The sequence below is a fragment of the Sabethes cyaneus genome, chromosome 2 (assembly GCF_943734655.1).
Source record: "Sabethes cyaneus chromosome 2, idSabCyanKW18_F2, whole genome shotgun sequence".
Taxonomy (NCBI): domain Eukaryota; kingdom Metazoa; phylum Arthropoda; class Insecta; order Diptera; family Culicidae; genus Sabethes; species Sabethes cyaneus.
The window spans coordinates 2,771,404-2,797,352 of NC_071354.1; the positions used below are offsets into that span (position 1 = coordinate 2,771,404).

Below are 25,949 nucleotides of genomic sequence, written 5' to 3' on the forward strand. Positions count from 1 at the left end.
TGGCTCCAACTCTCCATTCACGAGTCCAAATTTATTCTGCTAAATCTCTGACTATGTGCTGAAGGTTAAGCTCAAACAATGGGACAGTCGAACAGTCATGACCAATTAGATGGTCGTACAATAACTCAAACCATCAAAAAAATTAAAACGCCGAGTACTAAGGTTACTCATTAGTTGCTGAGTCTCAATAAGAGAAATCTCAGCACGCTTATTTGTCTTGTGACAGGACATGGACCGAGTAAATATCTTCGGAAACTCGGTTTCGTACAAGATGATATTGAACCTCGGGACACTTGCTCTGAAATTCAGCACTAATAGGATGCAGACTGCAGTATCTCAAAAAGGGTTTACTAGAACCTAGGGAGATCTGATTTGCGTAGCCGATCAGGGTAACCAGGTTCATAAATCAAGTCATCCCTGGTTGGTACCTGCCTCGCTCCAACTACCAGCCTATGACTTCCTCAATAAGTAACAGGTAAGCTTGAAGCGTACAGTAAAAGAAATAAACGGGACATACCACAATAGTTCAAAATATTGGACGCAGTGGTAAGAGTACCCAACAGAAGAAGAGGTAAAAGAAGAAAAAAAAGGTAAAAATATGCCGGGGGCTACATCCTTTGTAATGAGGCCAGGCTTTGTAATGAGGTTGATTTTTTATAGCGGTAGTTTTTTTTACAGTCGACGGAGGGAACGGTAGAGAAAGTAATGAAACAAAGGTCTTGAAAGTGTCTCCAGGAGAAGACAAAACGTGAAGCAGCGGGTGGGCAACGCTGACTAAGTTTGTATAACGTTCCTCTGTACCTAACCAAGCTATAGCGGGACCCAATTATAACCGGATTCGAGGCCAAACTCTTTCCAGGACCTATGTATCGCATATCCAAATGTCAGAGCCTATTGAGTTCATAATGTACTAAAACGTAATTGTTAAGAAAGAAAAAAAAATATTGCGGTCGAACTGACTAAGCTCAATGTACAAATGCAAATGTGCAAATGTACAAGACGCTCATTAGACCTGTTGTTAGCCCGGCCAGTTAGCTTCATGGTTCGATGCTGGCCTAACGAGCCAATCGTTGTTTGTTCGTTTCTCGGCAGGGCGGTGCTGTCATAGAGTCAGTAGGATCTTTGCATTAGCCCCGTAGTTATCCTGTACTCTAATAACCGACCGTCTGTCGATGAAGGGTCAAGTTCTAAACGGCGTTTATACCCACATGGCTTTGCTTTGCTTTTAGACCGGTTGTTCTCTACGGACATACAACGTAAACGATGCTCGAGGAGGACCAGCTGGTATCCGGAGTTTTCGAAAGACGGGTGCTAAGAACGATCTTCGACGGCGTACAAAAAAACGGAGTATGGATGCGGAGGATGAATCATTAACACGCTCAGCTCTATGGCGAACCTAAAAACTTTCCAAATGATATTTTTTCTAGATTGCTGATCTGTATTGAAATTTTAATGCAACAGTTTTTGAAGTTGGTAAATGATCCAACTGGGAAATCGAATCGCAAGAAAATTGTTGAAATTGTTACCACTAAAAGAATAAATAGAAATTGCCAAAATAGAAAACGGTGAGGTTTTCCATTTAAATACTGTTTTACTACCGTGAATCGCATAACAGCCCCATTTATATAAAAAATGGTACTGTTATGCGATTCACGAAAGTTTAGGTCTTTTACATATGATCAAAAATTCACGTATTCACATAAATATGCACAAAATTTTATAAAATTTCAGTCCATTTTCTACGATAATTTTAATTAGCAAATGCCCATCTGTGTCTTAACGTAATTCAACCGTGAAGTGCTTTACTTCTATGTGGCTAATTTTTGGCGCCTACTTCCGTGAGGCATACAGTTTTATTATTATTTTATTATTTATTATCTTACTTCATCGGATCTACCTAATGTCTGAATGAACATTAAAACTGTGAATGGAATTTAAATGGGCAGTTAACGAATATGCAAATTTTCGCACACAAAATAAATGCCAGGAACATCGAATTATAATTTCATATTTTTACTAGTATTTGTAAACGTACCAAATCAATTAGGAAGTGACGATAATATTCCTATACATTGCACTCCTTGTAACATTCTCCTCACTTCCTCTTTGCTCTTTGATACGCTACTACAGTTTTTTAAATTTATAATACAGCTGGGATCGATTTTTGAAATCCTTTATAGTAAATTTATTCGTTCACAATAATTTTACTATACGATAATCAATTACGTTAAAAAATAAGATTACAGTTTTCGTCCGGCCCACAGGTTTCAAGATTATTAATCAATGAAAGTCTATAGACTCACTGCACTCCTCAGCGTATGTGCTTTGATTGCTCTATATAATGATGAGTATAGTATGCTCTATATAATTCGTGTGCACCTTCTATTATTCCGCCAAATTCTCACGGTCCAGCAATTATTTTATGGCTGTGAAATACGCCGTCCGCATGTTTAACACGCAAATTTGTATTAAGTGCTATGATTCAAACGAACGATGGATACGTCATACCCAGCTAGTGCAATCGGAAAGGAAATTACGGTCCCCTTTGAACGTAATTATTCCCAGCTTCAGTATTTCGACGTATCTGTAACGAGTAAGATGCTCACATCTTTGTATCAAAAATTAGCCATAATTTCATTATGTGGATTTACACTACTAAATGCTACCGTGCCGCGCCGGATATCGCGTTACCGTCCACCGAGACCACATTTCGAAGTATATCACCCGAAGGGACTAATTGTTTGGATTCCAGCCGATGTCGGTATCACTCTGTTCACTTTTCATGGCAAAGCGAACCAACGGTTCTTCGATGAACACGAGATTGGCGACTGGGCACAAACTATTTCCCGACCTAAGGATGGTCGCTTCACCTTTGTGGACCGAAAAGCCGAACTAAAACTTGGTGACGTCATCTACTTCAAAACAATCATGGCGCACAATGGAATAACGTATCGTGGGAACTATGGGGTTCACGAGGTCAGCAAGTATTCAGGCACAACGCCGAGAGGCGACGGTGGAGGCGGCCGAAAGACTACCACACTGCCTCCATTTGTGTATAAGAATAACGAACGACGAACTAAAGGTGTTGATCCGGATACGTATGTCCCCATGGACCCGTTCGAATATGAATCGAAAGAATTTCATTCACCAACGTTAATAAGAACTCGTACAATTTCGACCCAAACCAGTGCCGAGGAGCTAGGACACAAGGAATGCGATACAGCACAAACGCAGGTGAACGGAAGAAGAGTGTGCCCTGGCAAGTTGATTTTTGAAGAAACTTTTGACGCTGGTAAATTAAACGAGCGAAAATGGCGAATTGAAAATCGATTCGCGTCAGATCCGGTTAGTAGGACTTATTTGTCCTATTTTTGTAATTTTAACTAACGGTGGCTTTAAATATATTGTAGGATAACGAATTTGCGGTTTACGCCGACTTCGAAGAGAACATCCAAATACGCAACGGGAAGTTGCTTATCAAGCCGACACTGTTTGAGAGCAAATTCGGTCCCGGTTCGACCAATACGAAATTTATGTTTGCTTCTGAGTGCACTGGGGTGCAAAATTCGCGCGATTGTATACGGGATCGGAAAATAGATTTTGATATGATTCCACCGGTTCTTACTGCACAAATTTCCACTTTCAATTCGTTCAAATTTATGTACGGAAAAATTCTAATCCGAGCAAAGTTGCCCAGGGGAGATTGGGTGTTTCCTCGTAAGTATGTTGGATTAAACAAAAAGAATCAAATATAATGAAACGTTTTTCAGAACTGTACCTCAACCCGCGCAATGAATATTATGGCCGCGACGAATATTCCTCTGGATTGATGCGAGTGGCTTACGTACCTGGTGGGCCTCGGCTTCGTAATCAGTTATCCGGTGGAGTGCTTCTGAATAATGCGGAACCACTACGTTGCTCGAAAATGTGTACACTTACACGTCCCCGCAATTGGAGTGATGAATTTCACGAGTTTGGCCTTACATGGAGTCCTGCGGGCATCTTCATGGAAGTAAACAAGGAGGTATACTGCCACATTGACCCAGAACAAGGCTTCTTTCGGGAAATGATGGCCACAAAACCACAGATAGCAAATCTATGGAAGCTGAGTGGAAATCGCATGGCACCCTTCGACAAAGAATTCTACATTAGTTTAGGCGTCGGCGTTGGCGGTCATTATGATTTTCATCTATTCCAGGAGAAACCTTGGAAAGATCTTTCTGTCAAAGCCATGCACTCGTTTTGGAGTGCACGAGATAGATGGTATCCCACGTGGAACGTGAACAGTACTCTGCAGGTGGACTACGTCAAAGTATACGCTATTTAGATACGACTGTAGAAAATTCTTTCAAATTTCAAAAATACTGCGCTTCCGTTCAATTGTATTCCTCGTCAGCAATAATACATTTCATTTTAAACGATGTTAGGTACTCAATCATACTCACCAGAACTATAACTCGTCCTAAAAAATTAATAAAACTTATTCACTTACAACTGGTAAATTTAACAGAAAAGCAAACCTCATTTTTTGCTGGTACATTCTGCGTATCGTCCCTCTCATCAACTTTGATATCATCTCCGGTCTGCTGTTCTTCTACCTCCTCCGGTTCACGTTCGAAAAGCACCACTAGTTCAACATGTGGCGAGTGTGGAAACATATCCACAGGGATGGCCTTCTTTGCGACGAATGGTACACCGCGCATTGTTTTCGAGCAGGGCCGCATCAAATCCACCCAGTTTTTGATGGCACTCCGCGGCGAACAGGACACGTACACTAATCGATTCAATCCGCGAGCATTTCGCAGCTGCGTGATCGAACGAATGTCTGTGGAGAAAAAAAAAATTCAATTACGATCACTTTAGGTGTATATCCTCACGAACTTACGTAAACCGGCTCTGGGTGGATCGACAATCGCCACCAAGTTTTCTCCACTTTGAATGTTTGCATTTCGGATCAACGACGTAATCAAGTCGTCCGCATTTCCCGCATAAAACTTGCAATTTTCTATCTGATTCAACTCAGCATTGTACTTTGCATCTTCTATGGCTTGCGGGACAATTTCTACCCCTAAAACTTGCTTGCAATGTTTCGCGAAGCAAAGACCAATCGTACCGGTTCCACAGCAAATGTCTAACACTGAAGACTTCTCCGAGACATCTGCCAAATCAATAGCACATTGGTACAGTATCTCGGCGGCAGGAGTGTTAATCTGAAAGAAGGCTAACGGACTAATGCGAAATTTAAGCCCAAGAATAGTGTCCACTATGTGTGTCTCTCCGAACAGGTGCTCCACTTGATTAACGTGCTGGCCTGGTTTGTGTTTCTCGATCTTTTCGAAATAAATTGAAGTTATACCGACATCTTTCGCCTTGTCGGTGGTGAAGTGAGCAACGATTGATGCTTGAAATTCTTTGAGTTCATCCTCGGAAAGCGACTGAGGATGAATTCCAACGACAATCATTACTTCTCCTGTAGCAGATGACGTTCGAATCGTCAGTTGCCGAAAATAGCCTTGATAGGTTTCTGGACTGTACACCTCGTATTTTGACTGTCGTACGAACTCTTCAAATAATTTAACAGTCATCTTCATTTTATCTGAAATGTTTTTCAGATTCTCAGGTGACTCGACTTCAATAAAACCGTTGGAATAGCTTCCCACACGGAAACCGACTGTGGTTTCACCGTGCTCATTCTTTCCAACAGAAAATTCACATTTATTCCGATAACCATCCGTTAGAGGAGATTTTCTTATCGATTCCAGTTTGCACGGAAGATTATCATTGAGTTTCCTCTGCGCTTCGATATGACTCCGTAATGATACACAGATTCTCCAAATTTCGTTTCCAAATGAACTCAACACGTTTCGCATTTCCGACTGCTTCTGCATTAATTGATCCTCATAACTAAGGTAGGCCAAAGCAGTTACTGTTTCTTCGAGTGTTTTGCGTTTCTTAACACTAGCGATCCCATCCGTACCAGCGGCCTCGTTACGACGTTTAACCAACGGATCAGGAGCGGGTTTGGCTTCAAAGGCTTGTAACGTTTTGCCCTTCCAAACGTAACCGTTTAGCACTTTAATCGCGGCTTGCCGTTCCGGCTCGTCGCGAAAACACACAAATAGAAACGGACATCCTGGACGCATTATTTTTATCTTGTTCGTTGCAAGTTCCAGCTTAACATTAAGTAGTTTTTTTAGTTCCTATGATGAGAAACTGTATCAATATAATTTTGTTTTAAACCAATTATAGTGTAATACTTACATGAATACCATAGTGCTTCGGTAAATTTCTAATTTCTATCTTAAACAGCTCAGATGTAAAGCCAGTAGCTTCAAGGTAAGCATACTCATCTTCCTTTGCGGCAGTCTTCTTTTCTGCTCCCTCTTTCAGCTCAGTCTCTGCTCCTGCAATGTCCAGGTCTTTGGGGGTATCACCTTCGGGAAGAGATAGTGGCGCTGTTTCCATGTTTTAGTAAACTGTTTCCGGCTTTTCTACTAAACAATACCCAACGGAGCGCTTCAGCAACAAGCAATGTGACGGATGTGAATGTGACATGTGCGTTTGTTAGTAAACAATGAGTCGATAAGGGATGGGAAAATTATTGATTTGCCGCATATCGATGATCTTACCGATCTCGCCTGTCGCTGAACTTTTGACGTAATCCAAAATTGCCTCTGTGAAAATAAAACCTTTTATCACAGACAAACAGACATAACACTCGTTTTCCATTCATCGTACCGATTAAACCGTCATTTCAAATTTGGGCTTAGTTGGGAATGTCTCCGTTTTGGTCAAAGTGGCGCTTTTTGACGAAAGTGGGGGAATTCCCCATAAAAAGTACTTGCTACTTCGAGGGATACCCATATTGCTATTTGATATTTGGGAATGTCAATCATAGATGGTGCTAGTGTTCAGGCTAAATGGTGAGGTACGATAATTTTTGTTGATTTTTCTTCCAAGAGTTATGTCTGTTTGTCTGTGCTTTTATGCAAGGGTTAATTATTTTACGCGTAATTAATTTTTATTCGATCCTGCTGCCATTATATATATATTGGTAATAATAGTCGACGAATGATTGATTGATTTGCCAGCAGCTGTACGTAATTTGGTTACCTACAGCAACACCAAATGAAAGTGTCCAAACTATGCATACAGCAGAAAATGGACTCCAAAATAGTTTTGTTACTTTATTATTCGCTCCTTGAATATTATCCCCAGGTTTTGCTCGTGACGTCATTATAGTTTATTTTGACACCAATTTTGCGAGACTGTTTTCAGCCCTCTGATCAAGCCGTGAATTAAGCGCTGGTTCCAGGTGTGTTAAGTTATACAATAGTTGAATAAGCTACTCTTCAACAAAAATGATGGTTGGAACGTCGAACTATAGCTACCCAACATATATGTTGGGCTCGAAATAAACAAAATGTTGGCCGAGTTAATATAGCCGAGCGTCTAGCCTCTTCTTCTGCAAACTTGCTTCACGACTTTCGCACGAATGCGAACATGTTGACTTAGCCCTGTTTATAATATTCATCCATGCAAATCAATCTTCTCTCTGAGAAGACAACAATGCAAGCAACAACGAAATGAATTTAAGACTAAAACATCCATTATTACCCTAAATTGCGTCAACAGATATTCGATTGAATGTTGTCAGATGTCGCTGCGGTAGGCCGGTTGCTGTCAAAACTTCGGCCAATCACGGTATCACACGAACGTAAACTTGCCACGTCTCGTTTACTCGTCGGCTTTACCGTTTCGTGGCAAAAAGCAGAAGGAGAAAAATATCGTCTTCGTTGCGCGCCGGACGGAGCATCGTTCAGTAACAATCTGTTCGTGATCGTGAATGTAAGTACTAATTTTTGTTGTAGTGGGTTGTTTCGTCTGAAGGAAAGAGACTTTTTCCAGTGATTTTTTGTACATTATTGTATAAAATATCTTTTCAATTCTGTTGGAAACTAGTCCTTTCTTCCTTTAAACAAATCCATTTTCAAGTGCTCTAATATGCATTGCGTTCGTAATAAGAAAAGTGATGTTTATTGAATTTTTCCATCTGGCACTCAAATTGCAGAGCAGCAGTAGGCTAAGGAACTAGAACACAATATGCGTGCAGCAACGTCGCTGGGTTTGGCAGTGCTTGTCGCCGGAATTGCCCTGGTGGCATCCAAGGTGGAAGTCAAAACCGAGGAAGAGGTGTTAGTACTTACGAAAGATAACTTCCAGTCGGTGATCGACGAGAACGAATATGTTCTGGTAGAATTCTGTAAGTATTATCGATTTATAATCATTCATCGCCTGGACTGAAAAATCATTCTCCATCTTGAAAATAACTGAACATGGAACCTATGTTCGGCTTTGATGTGCTAGGAAAATTACCAAAAAGTGCTCTTTTTCTCAGTATGCTTCCTACACTTCATTTCAAGTTACCTATTACTTTCCTGGAGAAAGGAGAATAATTATTTTAGTCATCGAAACGCCGACACATTTCCTTATTGCAAACTGTGAAGTCATTTTGTGCCCAGTCTGGATACTCAGCGTCAGCACTGCAGCATACTTGAGCCGAGTCCAGACTGTCTGTATACGTGGAATTTTCTTGTTCCATTGCTATACACGTCGATGATGGTTGCCGCGACTTAGCTACGCGTACAATACAATCAAGATAACGCTATCGAGTTTGTCCTGTAATCAAAATGCACATATTTTTGCGGCCGGTGTAGACTTAGTTAGTGCATCTTTAATTATGATCTCGATTTACTGTTGTTTCCACATGCGATCGGTGAGAATAGAATAGTAGATAATTTGTAGTCGAAATGTTTCCCCCGCCCTGCCTACTCTATTCTTAAATTAAACGAGTATTGGTGAACTCAGTCGGCTTGATTTACAATCCAACCATGGATTTAGTGGTTGTGCGTCACTAAAACTAACCACTACCTTTTCCTCCGAAAGCTTAGTGTTTAGTGAGGCACGTCCGGAAAAAGAGAATGTCGTCGCCAACGTTTCTTCTTCCAATGATGAGAAGACAACATTGCACAAAAGATAAAATACTACCGGTTTACAGGGATTCACTCAGTAGGTTGAACCTTTTAATTTTACTGTTTCGAATGAAACATTAAATTAAGTCAGTAAGATTTTGTTTTTGGCGTAACCGTTTTGACACGTACAAAGTAAGTACATATTCGGTTTTGGATTTTTGGAACATATACAGTAGGATTTCGAATTTGGTAACAAATGCGTAGGATACAGTAGTATTTGGCAACAAATGCGTGTCACCTATGTTACCAAAATCGAGACTCTTTTTTGATATGAAAAAATTGAATGTAAATGCATAAGAAATCAACTAAATATCATTAATCAACGATTTTTCCACGATTCCAACCGTTTTACGTTTAAAAAGTTCACCAATAGTCCAGTACATGTAAGTTTTCGAAGCTTACACATGTAAGTGTAAGCGTTTGGACGTAGTCCTACGGCAATGAAAATATTGTCCACAACATTTTATTAACCTACTGAGGGCATCGGTTTTTTCGTCAATTAGAGCATGTATGTGGAAACGGATTGATATTTCACGAGAATTATATGTTTGCAGTGGTTAGGTGATACCATAGGATATAGGATGTCCGACCATGTTGGATTCAGTACCGTTTCACCTTTTAACGTTGTAAAAATATCGTTAAACATCACATTAGTAAATTTGAGAAAAAATCAATTTGTAGCGCATTCATTATTAGGTTTGCCTATATCAACAAAAAGTTCTGAAATTTGCACGTTTTCAGTCTCGGCTCGGCAGAACAGACGTATGCCGCATGTGTTGCAAAAATCAAAATCTCACTGTATCACGAGGTTAACTCCTCCGCAGTGGAGTCGATGCGATCTTTTTAAACTTTCTTTTTTAACAATGTCTGTACGTTTTTCTTATTTATTTTTAACAACATGCAATATACGCCAAAAAACGATATCAAAATCATCAATATCCATTAATAGTTGCCGTAGCGAGACTGGAGAGCATTGCTCCGTAAATAATATATGATTATTTATATGCCGCATTTTGCACTGGACTTACTGGACTTTGCAGTTTGAAAGTGCGAACATAGTGAAATTCCAATAGTAAAAGTTTTTGTAAAACAGAAAGAGCGACCTCGGCATTGCTGTTTTGTTTTTATATGAATTGACATTAAGAAAATTAACCTACATTCAACTGTTAAACACAATACAGTTTTTACGAATCTGTAAAAATCTTTTTTGGTTGACGTAGAAGTAAAGGTAAGGGCACAGATAAACAGTCACCTCTTCCAATTATCACGGCGATTCGACTTTAACACATCAACTTTGCATTAATCGGTTGTTGGCACCACTAGTTAACTAAGCAAACGTCCAGAAAATTTTCTTTGAAATACATTTGTGTCCCCGTAATAATTGAAAGAAAGGGAAACCAAAGAGAGCCTCTGAATGTTGCTAAGGTCCTTTTGACAAATAGGAGAAATAAGAAGTAAATAAAAACTAAATTTGAGGAATGTGAAAGGATAACCATAAAAGCAAACTGAAATAGCATAACCGGACTCCGACAATCAAAAATGTTCATAACACTTGTTATCGAAAAAAGCCGAACACTCATTATAGGCTCAACCAAAAAATCTAAGCACATTGAAAGGACTAATCGCCGGCCACTGCCCACGCAAACATCATCTCATTAAGTTAGGAAAGCTCAGTGGAAAGCCCAACGCGCTGGCAAGATTGTCATCTGCGTATTATTTGAGTAGTCCAGTGGTGGACAGCTTATCTTTGAACTAATTTCGCTCATGCTCTATTCATGGTGACACAATTGCAAGACTGGTAATTTAAATGTTGTCCGGTTTTCCGAAATATTTTGAGTGACACCGAGCTTTACCGATTTTTGAAACACCCGACCGAAACCGACTTGAAAGCGGCGTTCGATGGAATAGACCATAGCAAATTGTTTAAGAAAACTTTGCAGCTTGGTGCGTCACAGATTACTGTATGGCTTAGTTCGTACACACGATAGAGTTCTGCGTGTAAAATTCAACAAATGTCGCTCCACTGAGTTCACCATCAATTCCGGAGTCCCACAAGGCAGTAACATGGGGCCTTTGTTATTCGCACTATTTTTCAACGATGTTTTGCTGGATGCCAAGCTCTCCTTCAACTTACACCGCATAAACGTCATCGCTAAGGCAACACTTCAGCTAGGTTTCATCTCGAAAACTGCTCGGGATTTTAACGATTATCATTGCTTGAATGCCTTACATTGTGTTCACTGGTGCGCCCGCTACTCGAGTACGCTAGTTTAGTGTGCTGTCCTCAACAGCTTGTATGAAACTTGCGAATTGGACGAGTACTAAAATGGTAAAAGAATTATTGTGTGCATTAGGAACTTTATAAATTGACTTGCTACAGTTTCATTAAGACAGTATGAATGGTTCTTGTAAATCAATCTGCATTTCCAATGATGCGATGTTTATTGGTGTTTCCTGTCAGTTCGTTGGGGAGGGCCTGTCGCTTCCTTCATGTTGATAGTGAGCACTCTGCGAATGCCGAGTATTTATAAAACGCCTGCTGCGTATCCTCGAGAAGGGAATACTAAAATCTTCCGACATCTGCCTAACGTAACGTAGTACCACGTCAGCCCTTCCGATTTTTACTTCCGCTTCTTTATGCTAATCAATCAGCATAAAAAGGCATTGGATCGGTGCAATATCTTGCGTATCTATCAACAGTTGAGAGATATAAACGTTGCCTCCAGCCTTAATTTTTTATCACTGCAATTCCTGTGTGCTGTAGCTTGTAATCTCGCACGTACAATAGTGCTTAGATTAATCTAGATCTAGGCAAACAAAAAATCTACTGTTTGTTCGCTTCCCACGACGAGTCGGCGGTCGAACTGGTTCTGATTACTACTTTAAATAGGGCATGTTCCTTAGACAACGCACTTTAATATGTTTAAATAAATTTACTTCCAGTTTTTCAAGATTTACCTCGTTGGCTGATCATCAGTCCTTCGTTACCAAGCCATAGCATGAATACTATAATAGAGAGATGAAATTATTGTTCCAATTGTGTACTGAATATTCAAGCTCCTATGGTTCCTGTTCAAACCACCACTCCTTAATGGAGCAGTACTATTTTCATCAAGCTTACGTGGCCGGATTGTTGCAACGTAGCAACATCGCACACATATTCTCTATCACTTGCACCTGATTATCGCGACTGGCATTTCACTTAGTGTGTAATTAAAGCATGTTATTAGACAAGGAAAAAAAATTGTCTTATCAAAAGTAAACAGCCATGTACCTCAAATCATGATTTTGAAATTACAGCAAGCAAGATAACATATCAATTTCCTCGAAATAAAACAGAAAAAATCACCAACATACACGTCCTCTTTTCGTCGAAAATAGTTCATAACTTTAAAAAGCAGGAAACTTGGTTGCTGTCATCTTCATTCACGGAATACACTATCTTTATTATGCATCAGTCAAGCGATCAATCAATTATTGGCCTGCAATCACTACGAGAAAGCGAATATATTAGTGATTCCAGCCCGCAGTTGCGGCCGGCGCTTTTCACCGGCATCAGTCGCAACCATGTTTTTGATTTTATTGTCGGCATACCGGCTTTTTGCTGACAACAGCGCGTGCCGCACTCGATGTGCTTACTGGAACCAAAAAGCATGATTTACATTTTCGGTCACTCACCTTCCGGCGCGGAAATTTGCCGCCTGCCGCTTGCCGGGTCGGTGCGTCTTGCTTGCACTTGACATCGAGTGCATGCTCGAATGAATCAACGGGGGGTTTACAAGCAAAGCTCAATCAAGTTAAGGTTTAAGCGCAATCAGCGAGTTGACTGTTTTGGTTAAGTCACACAAACCAAGATACTAAAACACAGTTATTTTTCTCTTTCTTGTATTTACACCTGTTTGGTGTGCCCGTTTCCTACCACCTAAACATTGACAGCATATTTCATGGTAAAGGTGTACAAAAGTCGATATGTCAGTTTAATGGTTAGTACCTAGGTAACTATTTTCTTTTGCTTTTGCTTTGCTTGTGCTCACAAACATACATATGATTTAAACAGTTTCAATTCAGCCGACGAAAACGACTTATTAATGCCGTTCAGTCGCATTTCTTTGGTGTTTTAGTAATGAACACACGTTTTGAATTACCAAAAAAATAAACTAACCAAACTTACGAATGCTTATGCTTTGCTAGTTGATCCAGCGCTTGCTAGATTTTCAATGAAAGTAACCAACTATGGGGTATATCTACCAATAGTGGACCCTCTCCCTATAGTGAACCCTCGGGTACAATTTCAGCGTTCATCAGTTGGTACTTTCTTATTACTGTGGATAAATAACAAGGAACAGAAAGAACTAAACATAACACACATTTTAGATCATAACATTTAGTTGCATTCGTTTACTAAAGCCGTAATTTCGAAATTTTCCACAAGCGAGGGTCTATTATGAGCCTACCAATGCAAAAAATCTTACCCTTAGTGGACCCTCTCCATAAGAAACACACAAGAATTCCTATAATGGACCCGAACGTTATCCTATTATAAACCCAAAGGGTTTATCAGTTTTTGGAAAGTACAGTGATTTGCAGCATAAGTTGATATTTTGGCTAGCTTAATCCAATGTTACTGATATTGTATGTGCTATTGGTTGGATATTCTATAATGCCAGTTTAAAAAAATCCACAGAATAAGTCAGCTCGAGCCCTGAAAGTGTCTACTACTGGTAGTTATACTCTATAGTGGGTGCCTGTAGATGCTGTTACCAACCAAGCGGTAAATTACGACAGCAGAATGATGTAACATGTTGAAGTAGGAAGAAAATGTTTCGCTGTTCAGCGTATAGATCTAGCAGGAGATAAAGTAAAGAGCTTTGTACTGCGTTGATGTGAGTGTTTATAACAGAACAGCACAGACTGTATACATACTGACGTGGTGCTAACGAACTGGAACACGATTGAACGTCGTAGAGAAAGTCAGAATTAGTCGGATTTCTAAGACGCTCGGAAATAGTTTGTAATTATTCTGCTTTTTCTTGTGTGGTGTGGTGTGAACAAAAAAGAGAAATGTCAAGAATATTTCCGGTCGGTTATATTTAGAAATTTCTAATTTTTCTATGAACTATGTAATGAAAACAGCATAACTTTGCAATCCTTTTTTTGTCAAAGCCACACTGCAATTGCAGAATCTAGAAAACATTGACCGTTCTGCGGCGGTCGCCGCATGTCGCTGTCAAAACAAATCTCACATGTTCATGTTGGCCGTCATGTCATAACATATCATGCCAAAGAGTTTCCTTTGCGACGTCGAGTCATTTTACCAGGAATCTGCTGGTGGGAATTTTTCCCGCCAACACGTACGGCACCGGTGTAATTTAATACTTTGCACACACGTAATTCGATAGGGAACGTTTTCGTATATTCCGCTTCGACACCCTTCTTTCGCTGCAATCTTTCGTTCCCTCATCCTTTGACTGAACGGACGGCAAGACAGACTCCTGGATGTGGCGACCAGTCGCTGCGTTGATAATGTTGATGATAATAAAATTGATGACGTGATAAACACACTAACAATAAGGCTCTAATGAAAAACTTCAAAGACCAAAAATAGATTCCATGTTGCGTTTGCTTTTCATTAGATATTCACAAACAAATGACCATATTCGCAGCTAAAAATAGTATGCTAATCTTGTTCGTCTTTCTTCTTTCGGAATAGATGCTCCTTGGTGTGGACACTGTAAGGCACTCGCTCCCGAGTATGCCAAGGCTGCTAAAGCTCTGGTAGAGAAGGACTCCAAAATCAAACTTGCTAAGGTGGATGCCACCGAAGAGCAGGAATTGGCCGAAAAATTCGCAGTTCGGGGATACCCGACGTTGAAGTTCTTCCGCAGTGGTACACCAATTGAGTACAATGGTGGTCGCGAAAAGGATACAATTATTTCGTGGCTGGAGAAAAAAACCGGCCCAGCTGCCAAGGAGTTAGAAGCCGTTACGGACGCTGAAGAATTCCTAAAAGAGTTCCCCGTAGTCGTGGTTGGTTTCTTCAAGGATCGTGAATCTGCCGAAGCTAAAGCTTTCCTAGCCACTGCAAATGCTGTCGATGACTACCCATTCGCTATCACATCCAGCGACGACGTATACAGTAAATACGAAGCCAAGTGCGGTTCAATTGTACTGTTCAAGCACTTCGATGAAGGAAAGGCCGTATTTGAAGGTGAAGTAAACGAGGAGGCTTTGAAAAAATTCATCTCCGCAGAATCACTTCCGCTGATTGTCGACTTTAGTCACGAAACTGCCCAAAAAATCTTCGGCGGTGACATCAAGAACCATTTGCTATTCTTCGTTTCGAAAGAGGCTGGCCATTTGGAGAAGTATATTAACGATGCAGCTAAAGCTGTTGCCAAAAAATTCCGAGACAGAATTTTGTTCGTCACCATCGATGCTGACCAGGAAGATCATCAGCGCATCTTGGAGTTCTTCGGAATGAAGAAGGATGAAGTACCGTCGATGCGTATCATCCACTTGGAACAAGAAATGGCTAAATACAAGCCAGAAACCAATGACCTGTCCCCCGAAAAGGTGGAGGAATTCGTACAAAACTTCTTTGATGGCAAGGTGAAGCAGCATCTCTTGACGCAGGATCTGCCAGAAGATTGGGACAAAAATCCAGTTAAAGTGCTGGTTTCCACCAAATTTGATGAAGTTGCTCTGGATCCCACAAAGGATGTACTGGTTGAGTTCTACGCTCCGTGGTGCGGACACTGCAAACAGCTTGTGCCTATCTATGACAAACTTGGCGAAAAATACGCCGATTCAGAAACGGTCGTCATCGCCAAAATCGATGCTACCGCCAACGAGCTGGAGCACACCAAAATCAATTCGTTCCCAACCATCTATCTGTACCGAAAGGGAGACAACAAGAAGGTTGAGTTCAAGGGAGAGCGCACTCTGGAGGGACTTTCTGATTTCCTAGATGGCAAGGATGCTGGGGTGAGTTTAAAATTTACTTTTTAAATTTATTCTTGATTAATGTTTTTTTTATTTTCAGGAAAACGAGGTGAACGAAGACACTGAAGAAGAGGAGAAACCCACAAAGGATGAACTGTAAAGTGGTGCAGAAAAAAGGAGCAAAAAAGACCGATAAAAAAGATCGTCAACTAATTTGGACAGCACAGCCGTTTGCTCTGCAAAACACAACAAACAAACAAGCAGAACAGCCGCAAAATTCACTCATTCAGATAACCAATCTAGCGGAATCGTTAGAAACCCCTAACAAAATGAATTGTAAAATAGTCACAATTTTGTTCAATACCTCCCTTTTGCTTGCCCCTTGCTGATAAACACGTAGAGGCGAGAGACCGTAGAAATTCCAATTTGCAAGAGACTGTTTTATAGTAATTTGTGCTGTCTGGGAAATACCAGCGAAAACCCACGAGGGGTATGAATTGAAATTATCATAGGCATGTTCTTTTTCCATCAACAACAAACAACAACTTAAAAAGAACAAAGAATGGTTCTAAAATGATGAGGTTAGGCTAAACAGAGATGCATTTTTAAATGTTATATTAACATTAAAGAATAAAACAAGTGAAAAACAGAAACGCATTACTTGTTTGGTTCTAAAGGCTTCCAGAGATTAAATCATTCAACAGAGAATGTCATCGGTTTTAACCGGCCGGTTTTGGGTTGTAGTCGCTGATTATCGTTTGCATGCAACTAACGGGCAAATTTCAGTTTTAGCACAAAAAATAGGAAGGTTTTATAATTTTGTGAGTGTGATTTTTTCAGATGTTAACAGGAAGTCTATGGATTTGAAAAGAAGAATAATAAAAAGAGTTAACTAATGTAAGTAGCGATTAATTTTTTACTGTGAAGTATCTCGACTCTTGAATCAACGGAGCTACGGTTACGATTGCGTTTGAAGATTTTTTCAGATTTTCGGTCGATTTTAGTCGTAATTTAAGAATACTGAAACCAACAGCAAAAATAAACATCGTTGGTAAATATTTGAAATGTTTCGTCGGAAAGCCCAATTTCGAAAGCAGTTTTTGGGCCCAAATCAGGAGCTCCATTTTTAGAAATGTATTCACCGCATTTCCGCATTCTTCTTGCCAATCTGAACACAGAGAATATATTTTCATGAAAAGAATTTTTGTTTCAAACAATGCTTTTGAAATTTGCAGTATCAATGACGACTTATTTCTCCTTAATGATTCAAATTATGAATATAGTAAGGTGCCCTACTTCCAGGCGGCTAGTTTTGGTTTCTAATTCTGTGCACCTGAAACTAAAGTCAATAATCTCTCAACAAATCATGCACATTTCCTCCAACAATGTTTGAATGCTTGAAGGAGAATACGTTCAAAAATATTCTGCATGTTGCGAGGCAGTTTTCAGTTGAGCGGACACGGGCGAGAAATATGAGCGGTCCTAGATGATTGCCCCGCGGAACACCTGAAGTGGCACAAAATGTATTGGATCTGCAATCGCCGATGGTAACCATCGCATCGTCGGCTGCGAAAGGCTGGAATTCCATATAGAAAACATTATCATAACAGTAGCAGTTGACTCCGTAAGTAAGAAGTTGACTCAGAGATGGTTTTCATACTAATGAAACTGTAATATTTACTGTAAAAAATCTGTTCAGTCTTATGCATTGCATTTTAGCCTTTGGAATTACAGCCTTTCGCAGCCATTACTTTGAAGAGGCTTGCAAAGGAAAAAATTGAGTATATCTTCTATTTTGTCAGAAAACTTTAAAAAAAAAATTCCGGTGATTTTTTTTAACGTCAAGTCAAAGTCAAGAATTATTCTTAAATCAAGCATCGTAGAACAAAATCCTGAAAAAATAATTAGCTCACCGATTTTTGATCTTTGAAAAACTAAATCCAAATTTTAATTATTGAAACATAATTGTAAGTAGAAAATATATTGAAATTTTTTCATGCGAAAGAGTTTTTCTGACTTTTCTTTAAACTTTGTCCAGGTGTTATTTGTCTTGAATTGCTGAGAAAAATTTTGCTTCTATAAACAATTTTTGTTCAACGTTGTGTGGTTCAACAGCCCAAATTTTTTTAAATTGGAAGTATCCGAGAAAATCGGCATATCTACTGAAAGTTTTAGGGGAAAATAAGAGATCAGACCTTAAATTTTCTAAATATTGTTTTCGGCGAAGAACAATCCTGAAACTCTTGGTACGATAATTCGTAAAAATGTCCCAAAGGATACATTTTTGTCCCGTTGTTCTATCAAAGTAATTTACTTGGCGTTTTGATCAATTTGTACGTTATTTATTTTTGCATCGAATAAGTCACCGCTATTTTATATTTCGAACGAAAGTTGTCTCGAACGAAATTTCCGCCAGCAAAATCAAATGGGCAAAACATCTCGTTCGAAACAAGTCAATCGAAATAAAGATTCGTTCGAAATACAGAATAGGGGTGAGCGTATATACAGTAGACTCTCGGAAAAGTTAATTGTTCAGAAAAGTTAAGCGAGTACCAGCTCTCATGCAACGCTCTAAAAAGTTAATTTTTGCCTTAACTTTTCTGAGAGTTTAAATTTGTTGGATGTCCAAGCGTTCGTCTATACATGTGTGTGGTATTCTATCTTCATTTCTCATTTTTCGGTTTATTGTCGCGTTTCCATAGTTTCATACAGAGTCGCATCATAACTGGGATTAAATATTGTACCGGACAGTTATACCAATAGTTCAATACAGGCACATCGTTACTTCAGGATTATTGATAATATACTGGAAAAGCACAAATGAATTTAAAATGCAAAAGAAGGACCAGCAAGGAACTAAAAATAAGCGCGAACGTCACAAAACGTAGTCGCAGACTACGAAAAAAGAAAAGTAATGTAACCGACTATTTTAAACTTACAAAAAGGAACTAAGTATTATTTCATAAAGATCTTGCTACATATTTCTTTCCATTACAACTTCCAAATACATAAAAATGTGTATCCTATATCCCGAAATGCATTTTTCGCTTTTGTATTTATCATTTTCAATGATTTTTAGGACAACTCGGAAAAGTTAATATTTCGGAAAAGTTAATCGACCCATTCCCCAACCGATTAACTTTTCCGACAGTCCACTGTATACGGAAATAAGGTTGTATGTTCGATGATGTCCGCCAAGGTCAAATTTTGCAACGTTTAGCGATAAATGGAGACTAAGTTGTGTAAACATACTGTAGGGAATGTGTCAGGCAGAATAAGTTGGTTGGATAATTAATTCAGTTAGGTTATAAATGTTTGTATTCCTTTCCGTGTTACAAAATGGTGTTGGCATATAGATCTTGTTTACTGGTATGAGTGTAAGAATTCCTCTGCATGTGTGAACGAGATCATGCATCGTGCGCACAAAATGCGTGGCTCAACACTCTCTTGTCTGAGCAGAACAGAGGAAAGGAGAGCGAATCGTTCGTTTCGAATTGCGGTTGCGAGTTTATTAAAAGCGTTGCGCGAAACAAGAGAGGCAGTTTTTTGGAAGATGTAAGCTTGGACGGACGTGTTTCATCGGAGTTCGAAAGTTGTGTCGATGGTAGATTTGGAGCTGAATTATGCTCCAAATCGTGAAAATTCTAGTCATTAAAAGGAGAGACACGACATTGGCGCAAATATCGCTCCCAAAGGGCTCACCCTTTCACGGCTCTCTGAAAAAGTGCTACCAAAGGTGTTTTGAAAAATGCAGCTGGCGGATCATTAATTTAAGAAAATTATTGTGATATGTTTTCTCAATTGCGTGATTATGTGGTTCTTTTTCATGTAGTGCGGAGGCGAAGACAGTGCCTAATTTTGCTGCCGGAACCGAATGCAAGAGTGCATTTGATAAGAAAAAGAAGTACGCTTGCGCGCGTCTAATTGATTCGTGTGTTCTGGAAAGGCAGAATACTTTTTTGAAACTCGCTGGTGTGCGTGGTTTGTGCGCCCCTGGGAAGGCCACGTAAAAATCGCTTGTGTGCGAGATTTAAGTGCCTCTGCGAAGGTCTTAAAAACGTTTTTGTGTGTGATTCTAGCGCCTCTGGGAGGGCCGTGAATGCTTTGTAAAATACGCTGGTATGCGTGGTTTGTACGCCTCTGGGAAGGCCACGAAAAAATTGCTGCGTGCGTCATTCGAGTACCTCTGGAAAGGTCATGAAAATTGCTTGTATACTAGGTTTGAGTGCCTCTGCGAAGGCCTTAAAAAAAACGCTTGTGTGCGTGATTCTAGCGCCTCTGGGTGGGCCATGAATGCTTTCTAAAATACGCTGGCATGCGTAGTTCGTAAGCCTCTGCGAAGGCCTTAAAAACGTTTTTGTGTGTGATTCTAGCGCCTCTGGGAGGGCCGTGAATGATTTGTAAAATACGCTGGTATGCGTGGTTCGTGCGCCTCTGGGAAGGCAACGAAAAAACTGCTGCGTGCATCGTTCAAGTGCCTCTGGGAAGGCTATGAAAATCACTTGTATGCTAGGTTTGCGTGCCTCTGCAAGGGCTTTAAAAACGCTTGTGTGCGTGAATCGAGCGCATCTGCGAAGGCCATTGCTATCTAAAATAAACCGGCGTGGTTTGCGCGTTCTTGGGAAGGCCACGAAAAATCGCTAATTTGCGTTGCTTGATCGCCGCTGGGAAGGCCATGAAAATTGCTTTTGTGCGTGTTTTGAGCGCTTCGAGTGCCTCTGCGAAGGTCAAAATCTGAGAAAAATGAATACTTTGTTAAAATATGCTGGTGTGTACGAAAGGTCAACAGAAAAGAAACATAGATTTTCACCGAAATGTTTAGTTTTGGACAGTCCACGGTTTTGGTAGTTGTCTGTAAGGCAGTTGCGCGTACGTTGTTTTCAATATTCATCTGTTGAGAGCAAATAAAAGTCATTAATTGCAATTTTACATATTGCTGAAGAATGTTGTAGCTCAGTTTATAACCATTTTTCTTCAATAGAAAACTAAAGATAGGCGATAGTTTAACGAATACCGACAGTATCGTTATTTTGCCAAAATATGGTCTCGAAATCACTCTACTTCCGTTTCGGAAAGCAACTTGAACGGGTATAGTCATAGTTATAACACAGAGAAGCTATAATATGTTATATCTCACGGATATAAAGTAGCTGGTTTTCGTCGATTATCGTTGAGAACGTAACGTTTAATCACGTTTAATTTTACGTAGTAGCAGCGTTCTACTTGACGTAAAAGTTTAAACTTGTTAAGTCCTACCGACTGCGCCAATGTCGTGTCTCTCCTTTTAATGACTAGAATTTTCACGATTTGGAGCATAATTCAGCTCCAAATCTACCATCGACACAACTTTCGAACTCCGATGAAACACGTCCGTCCAAGCTTACATCTTCCAAAAAACTGCCTCTCTTGTTTCGCGCAACGCTTTTAATAAACTCGCAACCGCAATTCGAAACGAACGATTCGCTCTCCTTTCCTCTGTTCTGCTCAGACAAGAGAGTGTTGAGCCACGCATTTTGTGCGCACGATGCATGATCTCGTTCACACATGCAGAGGAATTCTTACACTCATACCAGTAAACAAGATCTATATGCCAACACCATTTTGTAACACGGAAAGGAATACAAACATTTATAACCTAACTGAATTAATTATCCAACCAACTTATTCTGCCTGACACATTCCCTACACATACCATCTAATCTGTTTAGTTTTTCGCTATAATTTAAAAAACAAAAAACAACAACAAAGCACTAAGTTATGTTTTTATAATGTTTTATTGACTGGTAATATTAATTATGTACCTATTCATGTTTGTTAGAACTTGAACTGGTGACGTATTTTGTATTTTTTTATGAACCCATTGTTTAGTCAAATATCAAATTTGCTATGTTTCGAATTACTGGAAAAGTATAGCCATGTTTTCTGCAAGCATCAGCTCTGTATAGAGAATTATGGAAAAGATGAACCCCCTTCCATGAGATTTTTTTTCCTGTGAGAACTCATCACTGCGACCAGTATAGTTGATCTATTGTGATATCGCCCGAGTGTTTGCTGTATGACCTGCACTACATTTCTTTTTGCTATAATTGCTATTGAATGAGCGATATGCTTATTAAATAATATGCGTGCTTGTGTGTATTGGGGTTTACCCTTCCTTCAAAACTTGTACTATCCCATATTATAGCCGTCCCTGGCGAGAACTCATTTGTTCCTCTGATCAGTGCGATGATGAATGATGAATTCGTTCCTCTTCCATGAGATTAATAAATAAAATAAACATTTTAGAGGGACTTTTTCAAGCTCAGTGATAAATGAGAAAGTATGATGAATTTATAAACAACTTTTTGCTACATGTGGCTTCTAATTCATCACTGACACATGATCATCATGATCGTCACCCGAACGTTAACTAACTTTTTAATGTCATTCCACTTAACCTTTAACAGCTAATTACGATTGAATGTTGTAACATTCAAGAGACTGCAAAGAGAAAACTGCAAAGAATTTTTTCTTACTCCCCCAGAGTAGACCAGAAACTAAATATTTTTTTATAAAACCGTTGTTATTATTTTTTTGCAAAACGAGCTAAAGTTTATGTTGAACGACATATTTTTTACAGGTATATGAGACCTGTTCAACAGAAACGCTAAAAGAAAATACATAAAGACGTACCCAAATGCGTACCATAACCCACATCAATCATTTGTAAAGCATTATTCACACAAACGAATAACCTATCAGGTATACAGGGTATGCAATTACAAATTCGAAGTGTTTAAAAGTTCGAGTATTCGTCATAATTTACTTAAAATAAGTTCATTTAACTTTACATACTGTTTACCTGATCACATCCTACCTAAAGCACATCCATGCCTAAAGTCATTCTACTTCTACCCCTGAAATAATATCATAGGCATAACCTCTAAATGAGAGAGGAAGCCACAGCAAAATCGTTTTTAGCCTTTTTAGCGGTTTATTGGGTGAATCCCATACAATGTCTTCACACTTCAGTCCCGCCATTGAAAAGGTTTACCTACCTGGCTTTCAGAAAGGACATATTAGCATGGATTTTAGAAAGATAAAATAGATGGATGGAACAAATCAAGACTCTAGCGTCGTACTTCAAGAATCAGTGGAATTTATGCTGCAACCAAAGGAAACAGTGAGAGAAAATCGCAACATAACGCACATTCCGCTATATTTCTCTCTCTGTTCGACGGCGACACAAACACAATATGTTTGACTGCCAGCTTCTCTCGCGTAAAAAGAACTGACAGCCCATAATACACAAATTGCTGGGAGCATTGGTAAAGTGAATGTTCCCGGAGATCAGTCAGTCAGTTTAGTTGCGCCAGTGAAGCGGGTTGTCGTGAAAGTTACAGTCGGAAATTCGCATGTTCGCTTTAGTTTATTGAACGAGTGAGTAGTAGCTGCTGCCTATCCAATATCCATTTTGTTCGTTCCACGGTGAGAGGGGAAACTGAAAATTATTGCAACACTATACGGTTTCTCTTATTTAATTTTGTCACCAGCCGGAGTTGATTACAAATTAAACGAAAAATCTCGGGGAAATATATTGCAAAATATTGCCTGTTGTTCGACTCGACTAGCAGTGATTTTCTACGCGTGATCAGTTCGTGTTTGCATCCGTGTGTGGGAAGCGAAGGAGGAGGCGGAAAATTTCTCCGTGCAGTGTTTTGAAGCAAACCAAAACTGCTGCATCAATCCAATATGGAGCGAGCGGTGGCAGTATCAGCAGCAGTGCGTTTGTTATTGTTTTATTAATCGAAATTATTGCACAACCTGTAATACCAATTTTCCAGTGACGGTGGGGGAGAAATAATAGTTACCGCTGCAGTGCTTTTTGGTGGTGACATGGAAATTAACATCATAGGATAGTAAAGTTCTGTACAGTGCTGAAACTGCAATATTCGGTGCTTCTGTTTTAAACCCAGAAGCGCATTTCGAACGAAATCTGGTGAACGCAGCAGCTTATAGGAAAAAAGTTGGTGGTGTTTTGCTAGTATTGATTTTTTTGGCGCACGTAGTTTTTCTTGCTGGCATAAAATCGATGCGAATGTGCTTTTTAGTTTGTTTTCGTTTTTAATCTTTAGTTTATCCTTCCTAATAATTTGTACAAACATTTAGCTCTTATTTGTATAATTTCACGTTACCAATTTCGTATTGTATATATGTAGTATATACTTATTGCTAGATGTAGTCGACATATAGTGATAATGCTTTTTTAATGCACGATGGCAACATAACAACATGGTTCGAAAACCAGTTAGTAATCAATCAATACGACATTTCAGTTGATGTGTGTAACCTGATTTGTCTCCGTCAGTAAAACACTACTGTGGAAAACAGCATGGATATCATCACTCAAGTAGCGAATGATGGAACAACATCGAAAAATAGCGAAAAAAATCTCCAAGCGTCGTCACCCACATTTTTTCTGCCCTCTGTCGGTGCTTCCTCGTTTAACGACAGGGACTGCCAGCGCTCGCTTACCGGTGTGGAACCCATCGAGGAAACGAGAGCGAAAGCAACGATCATCTGTGACCTAGATCTGCACACACCGCCGGTGTTTGGCGGAAAAGATCGTACCTACCATCATCATTTGCTGGTGCAGCATCAACACCACCATCATCATCATCACCATCACCACCTCCACCACAACAAGCTCCACAATTTGCAACTTCAGCTGAACGGTACTTCAGCTGCTAATAGCGTCAACAAATCTCCCACCGCCAACAGCATCGACATGCGGGACAACTACTGCTTCTACCGATTGCAGCGGTTTATCTCGCGTAACCCGATGCTTAACTACCTGCTGCCACTGTGCGTGATTGCAGTGCTAGTGTTTGTGATTTACGCCTTTCGTGATTACGCCAAAACGCTTCTGTACTGGATTGAAACACAAAACTCGTGGATCATATTCGGCATCTTCCTGTGTTTGTTCACAATCGTTAGCTTCCCAGTGACGGTTGGATATTTGGTGCTAATCATAAGCAGCGGCTATCTGTTTGGTTTCGTCAAAGGTCTCCTAACGGTGGTAATCGGTGCCAATCTGGGCGTAGCCATCGCACACAACACCATCAAGGGACTTCAGACCAAGCTGCCATTGCATAAGTAAGTATCATATGAACTGGCTTGTATTAGATTGCCAAAACACATATAGATAAGAGAGATTCTAGGAAACCGTATAAGTGGCTGTGAAAAGGTCATACGGTACAAACGATTATTGACTCAAGCTTGCGACTAAATATTGACACCCTTTCCGATTTCACAAGAAACAATCATTCATTCATGCAATACGCGTATCTTTACGCTGTTGTTTTTATTGTTGACTTTCGAAATATTTTCGGAATCAGCTTGATTTGATTTTCTTCGGTTAGCAACAGGCGTATGAATAATGCATATTTTTACGACATTGCTTGAAAACAATTTCTCACCAACTTTTCTTTGCAACTTACATTTTTAGCAACCACTTTAAGGCCAAATACTAATAAAGATGGCTAGGTTCGGTACTTGTAGGTACCAGAAGCGCAGGTCATGTTTTCAATTTATCCATTTTAGGACAAACTTTTATTTTATAGGACGAGATTTTCACTGTAATATGAGATCGGTCGGATGATCAATCGACCATCATTACCAAAATGTTGTGAAATTTCCATCAAGGAATTACTTAGGTGGCTTGCCATCCTAAAACAAAGCCTGTTGAACAAAGTTTCTCCAATTTACTCGATTGTAGACTACCGCTCCCCAATTCCTTGTAAACCGAGTACTCTGCCCTAGATCTCGCTCCACCTGGTCTAACCATCTTGCACGCTGCGCTCCTGGCCGTTTTGTGGCCGTTCCTGTTTGTCTTGTTGTCAAACACCATCTTTGCAGGGTAGTTGTCCGGCATTCTTGCAATATGCCCTGCCCATCGTATCCGTCCAGCTTTAGCCACCACCATAGATCTGTGCG

General features: G+C 39.8%; 4 protein-coding genes across 11 annotated transcripts in view; 3 read left to right on the forward strand and 1 right to left on the reverse strand.

The window, feature by feature from the left end:
• LOC128738762 (beta-1,3-glucan-binding protein 2-like) overlaps positions 1–4,327 on the forward strand; it is a 13,750-nt gene extending 9,423 nt beyond the window's left edge. Inside the window, exons 2-5 of the mRNA XM_053834116.1 lie at positions 2,627–3,098; positions 3,162–3,345; positions 3,411–3,717; positions 3,771–4,327. Of these exons, the coding sequence (XP_053690091.1) occupies positions 2,627–3,098; positions 3,162–3,345; positions 3,411–3,717; positions 3,771–4,327 (1,520 nt within the window). The remainder of the gene's footprint in view (positions 1–2,626; positions 3,099–3,161; positions 3,346–3,410; positions 3,718–3,770) is intronic.
• A 42-nt stretch (positions 4,328–4,369) lies between these two features.
• Positions 4,370–6,519, reverse strand: LOC128735828 (tRNA (uracil-5-)-methyltransferase homolog A). The gene is made up of 4 exons (XM_053830313.1): positions 6,262–6,519; positions 4,886–6,200; positions 4,521–4,825; positions 4,370–4,462 (listed from the first exon to the last, which is right to left on the reverse strand). Exons 1-4 carry the CDS (start codon positions 6,463–6,465, stop codon positions 4,451–4,453), a joined length of 1,836 nt encoding a protein of 611 aa, XP_053686288.1. The 5' UTR covers positions 6,466–6,519; the 3' UTR covers positions 4,370–4,450.
• Positions 6,520–7,745: 1,226 nt separating this feature from the next.
• Positions 7,746–16,875, forward strand: LOC128734075 (protein disulfide-isomerase). The gene is made up of 4 exons (XM_053828076.1): positions 7,746–7,848; positions 8,072–8,263; positions 14,743–16,016; positions 16,075–16,875. Exons 2-4 carry the CDS (start codon positions 8,104–8,106, stop codon positions 16,132–16,134), a joined length of 1,494 nt encoding a protein of 497 aa, XP_053684051.1. The 5' UTR covers positions 7,746–7,848; positions 8,072–8,103; the 3' UTR covers positions 16,135–16,875.
• Positions 16,876–23,329: 6,454 nt separating this feature from the next.
• Positions 23,330–25,949, forward strand: part of LOC128733824 (transmembrane protein 64) — a 38,388-nt gene continuing 35,768 nt past the window's right edge. For 3 of the 8 annotated variants that reach the window (XR_008411947.1, XR_008411946.1, XM_053827636.1), the window contains exons 1-2: positions 23,332–23,735; positions 24,290–25,109. Coding sequence is in view for 6 of the 8 variants with exons in the window: in XM_053827636.1 (XP_053683611.1) it covers positions 24,346–25,109 (764 nt within the window). In the remaining 2 variants the exon portion in view is untranslated. Of the gene's footprint in view, positions 23,736–23,797; positions 23,980–24,289; positions 25,110–25,949 lie in introns of all 8 variants that reach the window. The other 5 variants (XM_053827637.1, XM_053827638.1, XM_053827639.1 and 2 more) reach the window with 5 other exon arrangements.

Excerpts from the sequence above, each read along its gene's own strand:
- LOC128735828 (XM_053830313.1), bottom strand. The coding sequence starts at position 6,465 with ATGGAAACAGCGCCACTATCTCTTCCCGAAGGTGATACCCCCAAAGAC. Across the intron at positions 6,201-6,261 it reads CGAAGCACTATGGTATTCAT|GAACTAAAAAAACTACTTAA; the intron begins GTAAGTATTACA and ends TTCTCATCATAG. Across the intron at positions 4,826-4,885 it reads TCCACCCAGAGCCGGTTTAC|ACATTCGTTCGATCACGCAG; the intron begins GTAAGTTCGTGA and ends TTTTCTCCACAG.
- LOC128734075 (XM_053828076.1), top strand. The coding sequence starts at position 8,104 with ATGCGTGCAGCAACGTCGCTGGGTTTGGCAGTGCTTGTCGCCGGAATT. Across the intron at positions 8,264-14,742 it reads ATATGTTCTGGTAGAATTCT|ATGCTCCTTGGTGTGGACAC; the intron begins GTAAGTATTATC and ends CTTTCGGAATAG. Across the intron at positions 16,017-16,074 it reads TAGATGGCAAGGATGCTGGG|GAAAACGAGGTGAACGAAGA; the intron begins GTGAGTTTAAAA and ends TTTTATTTTCAG.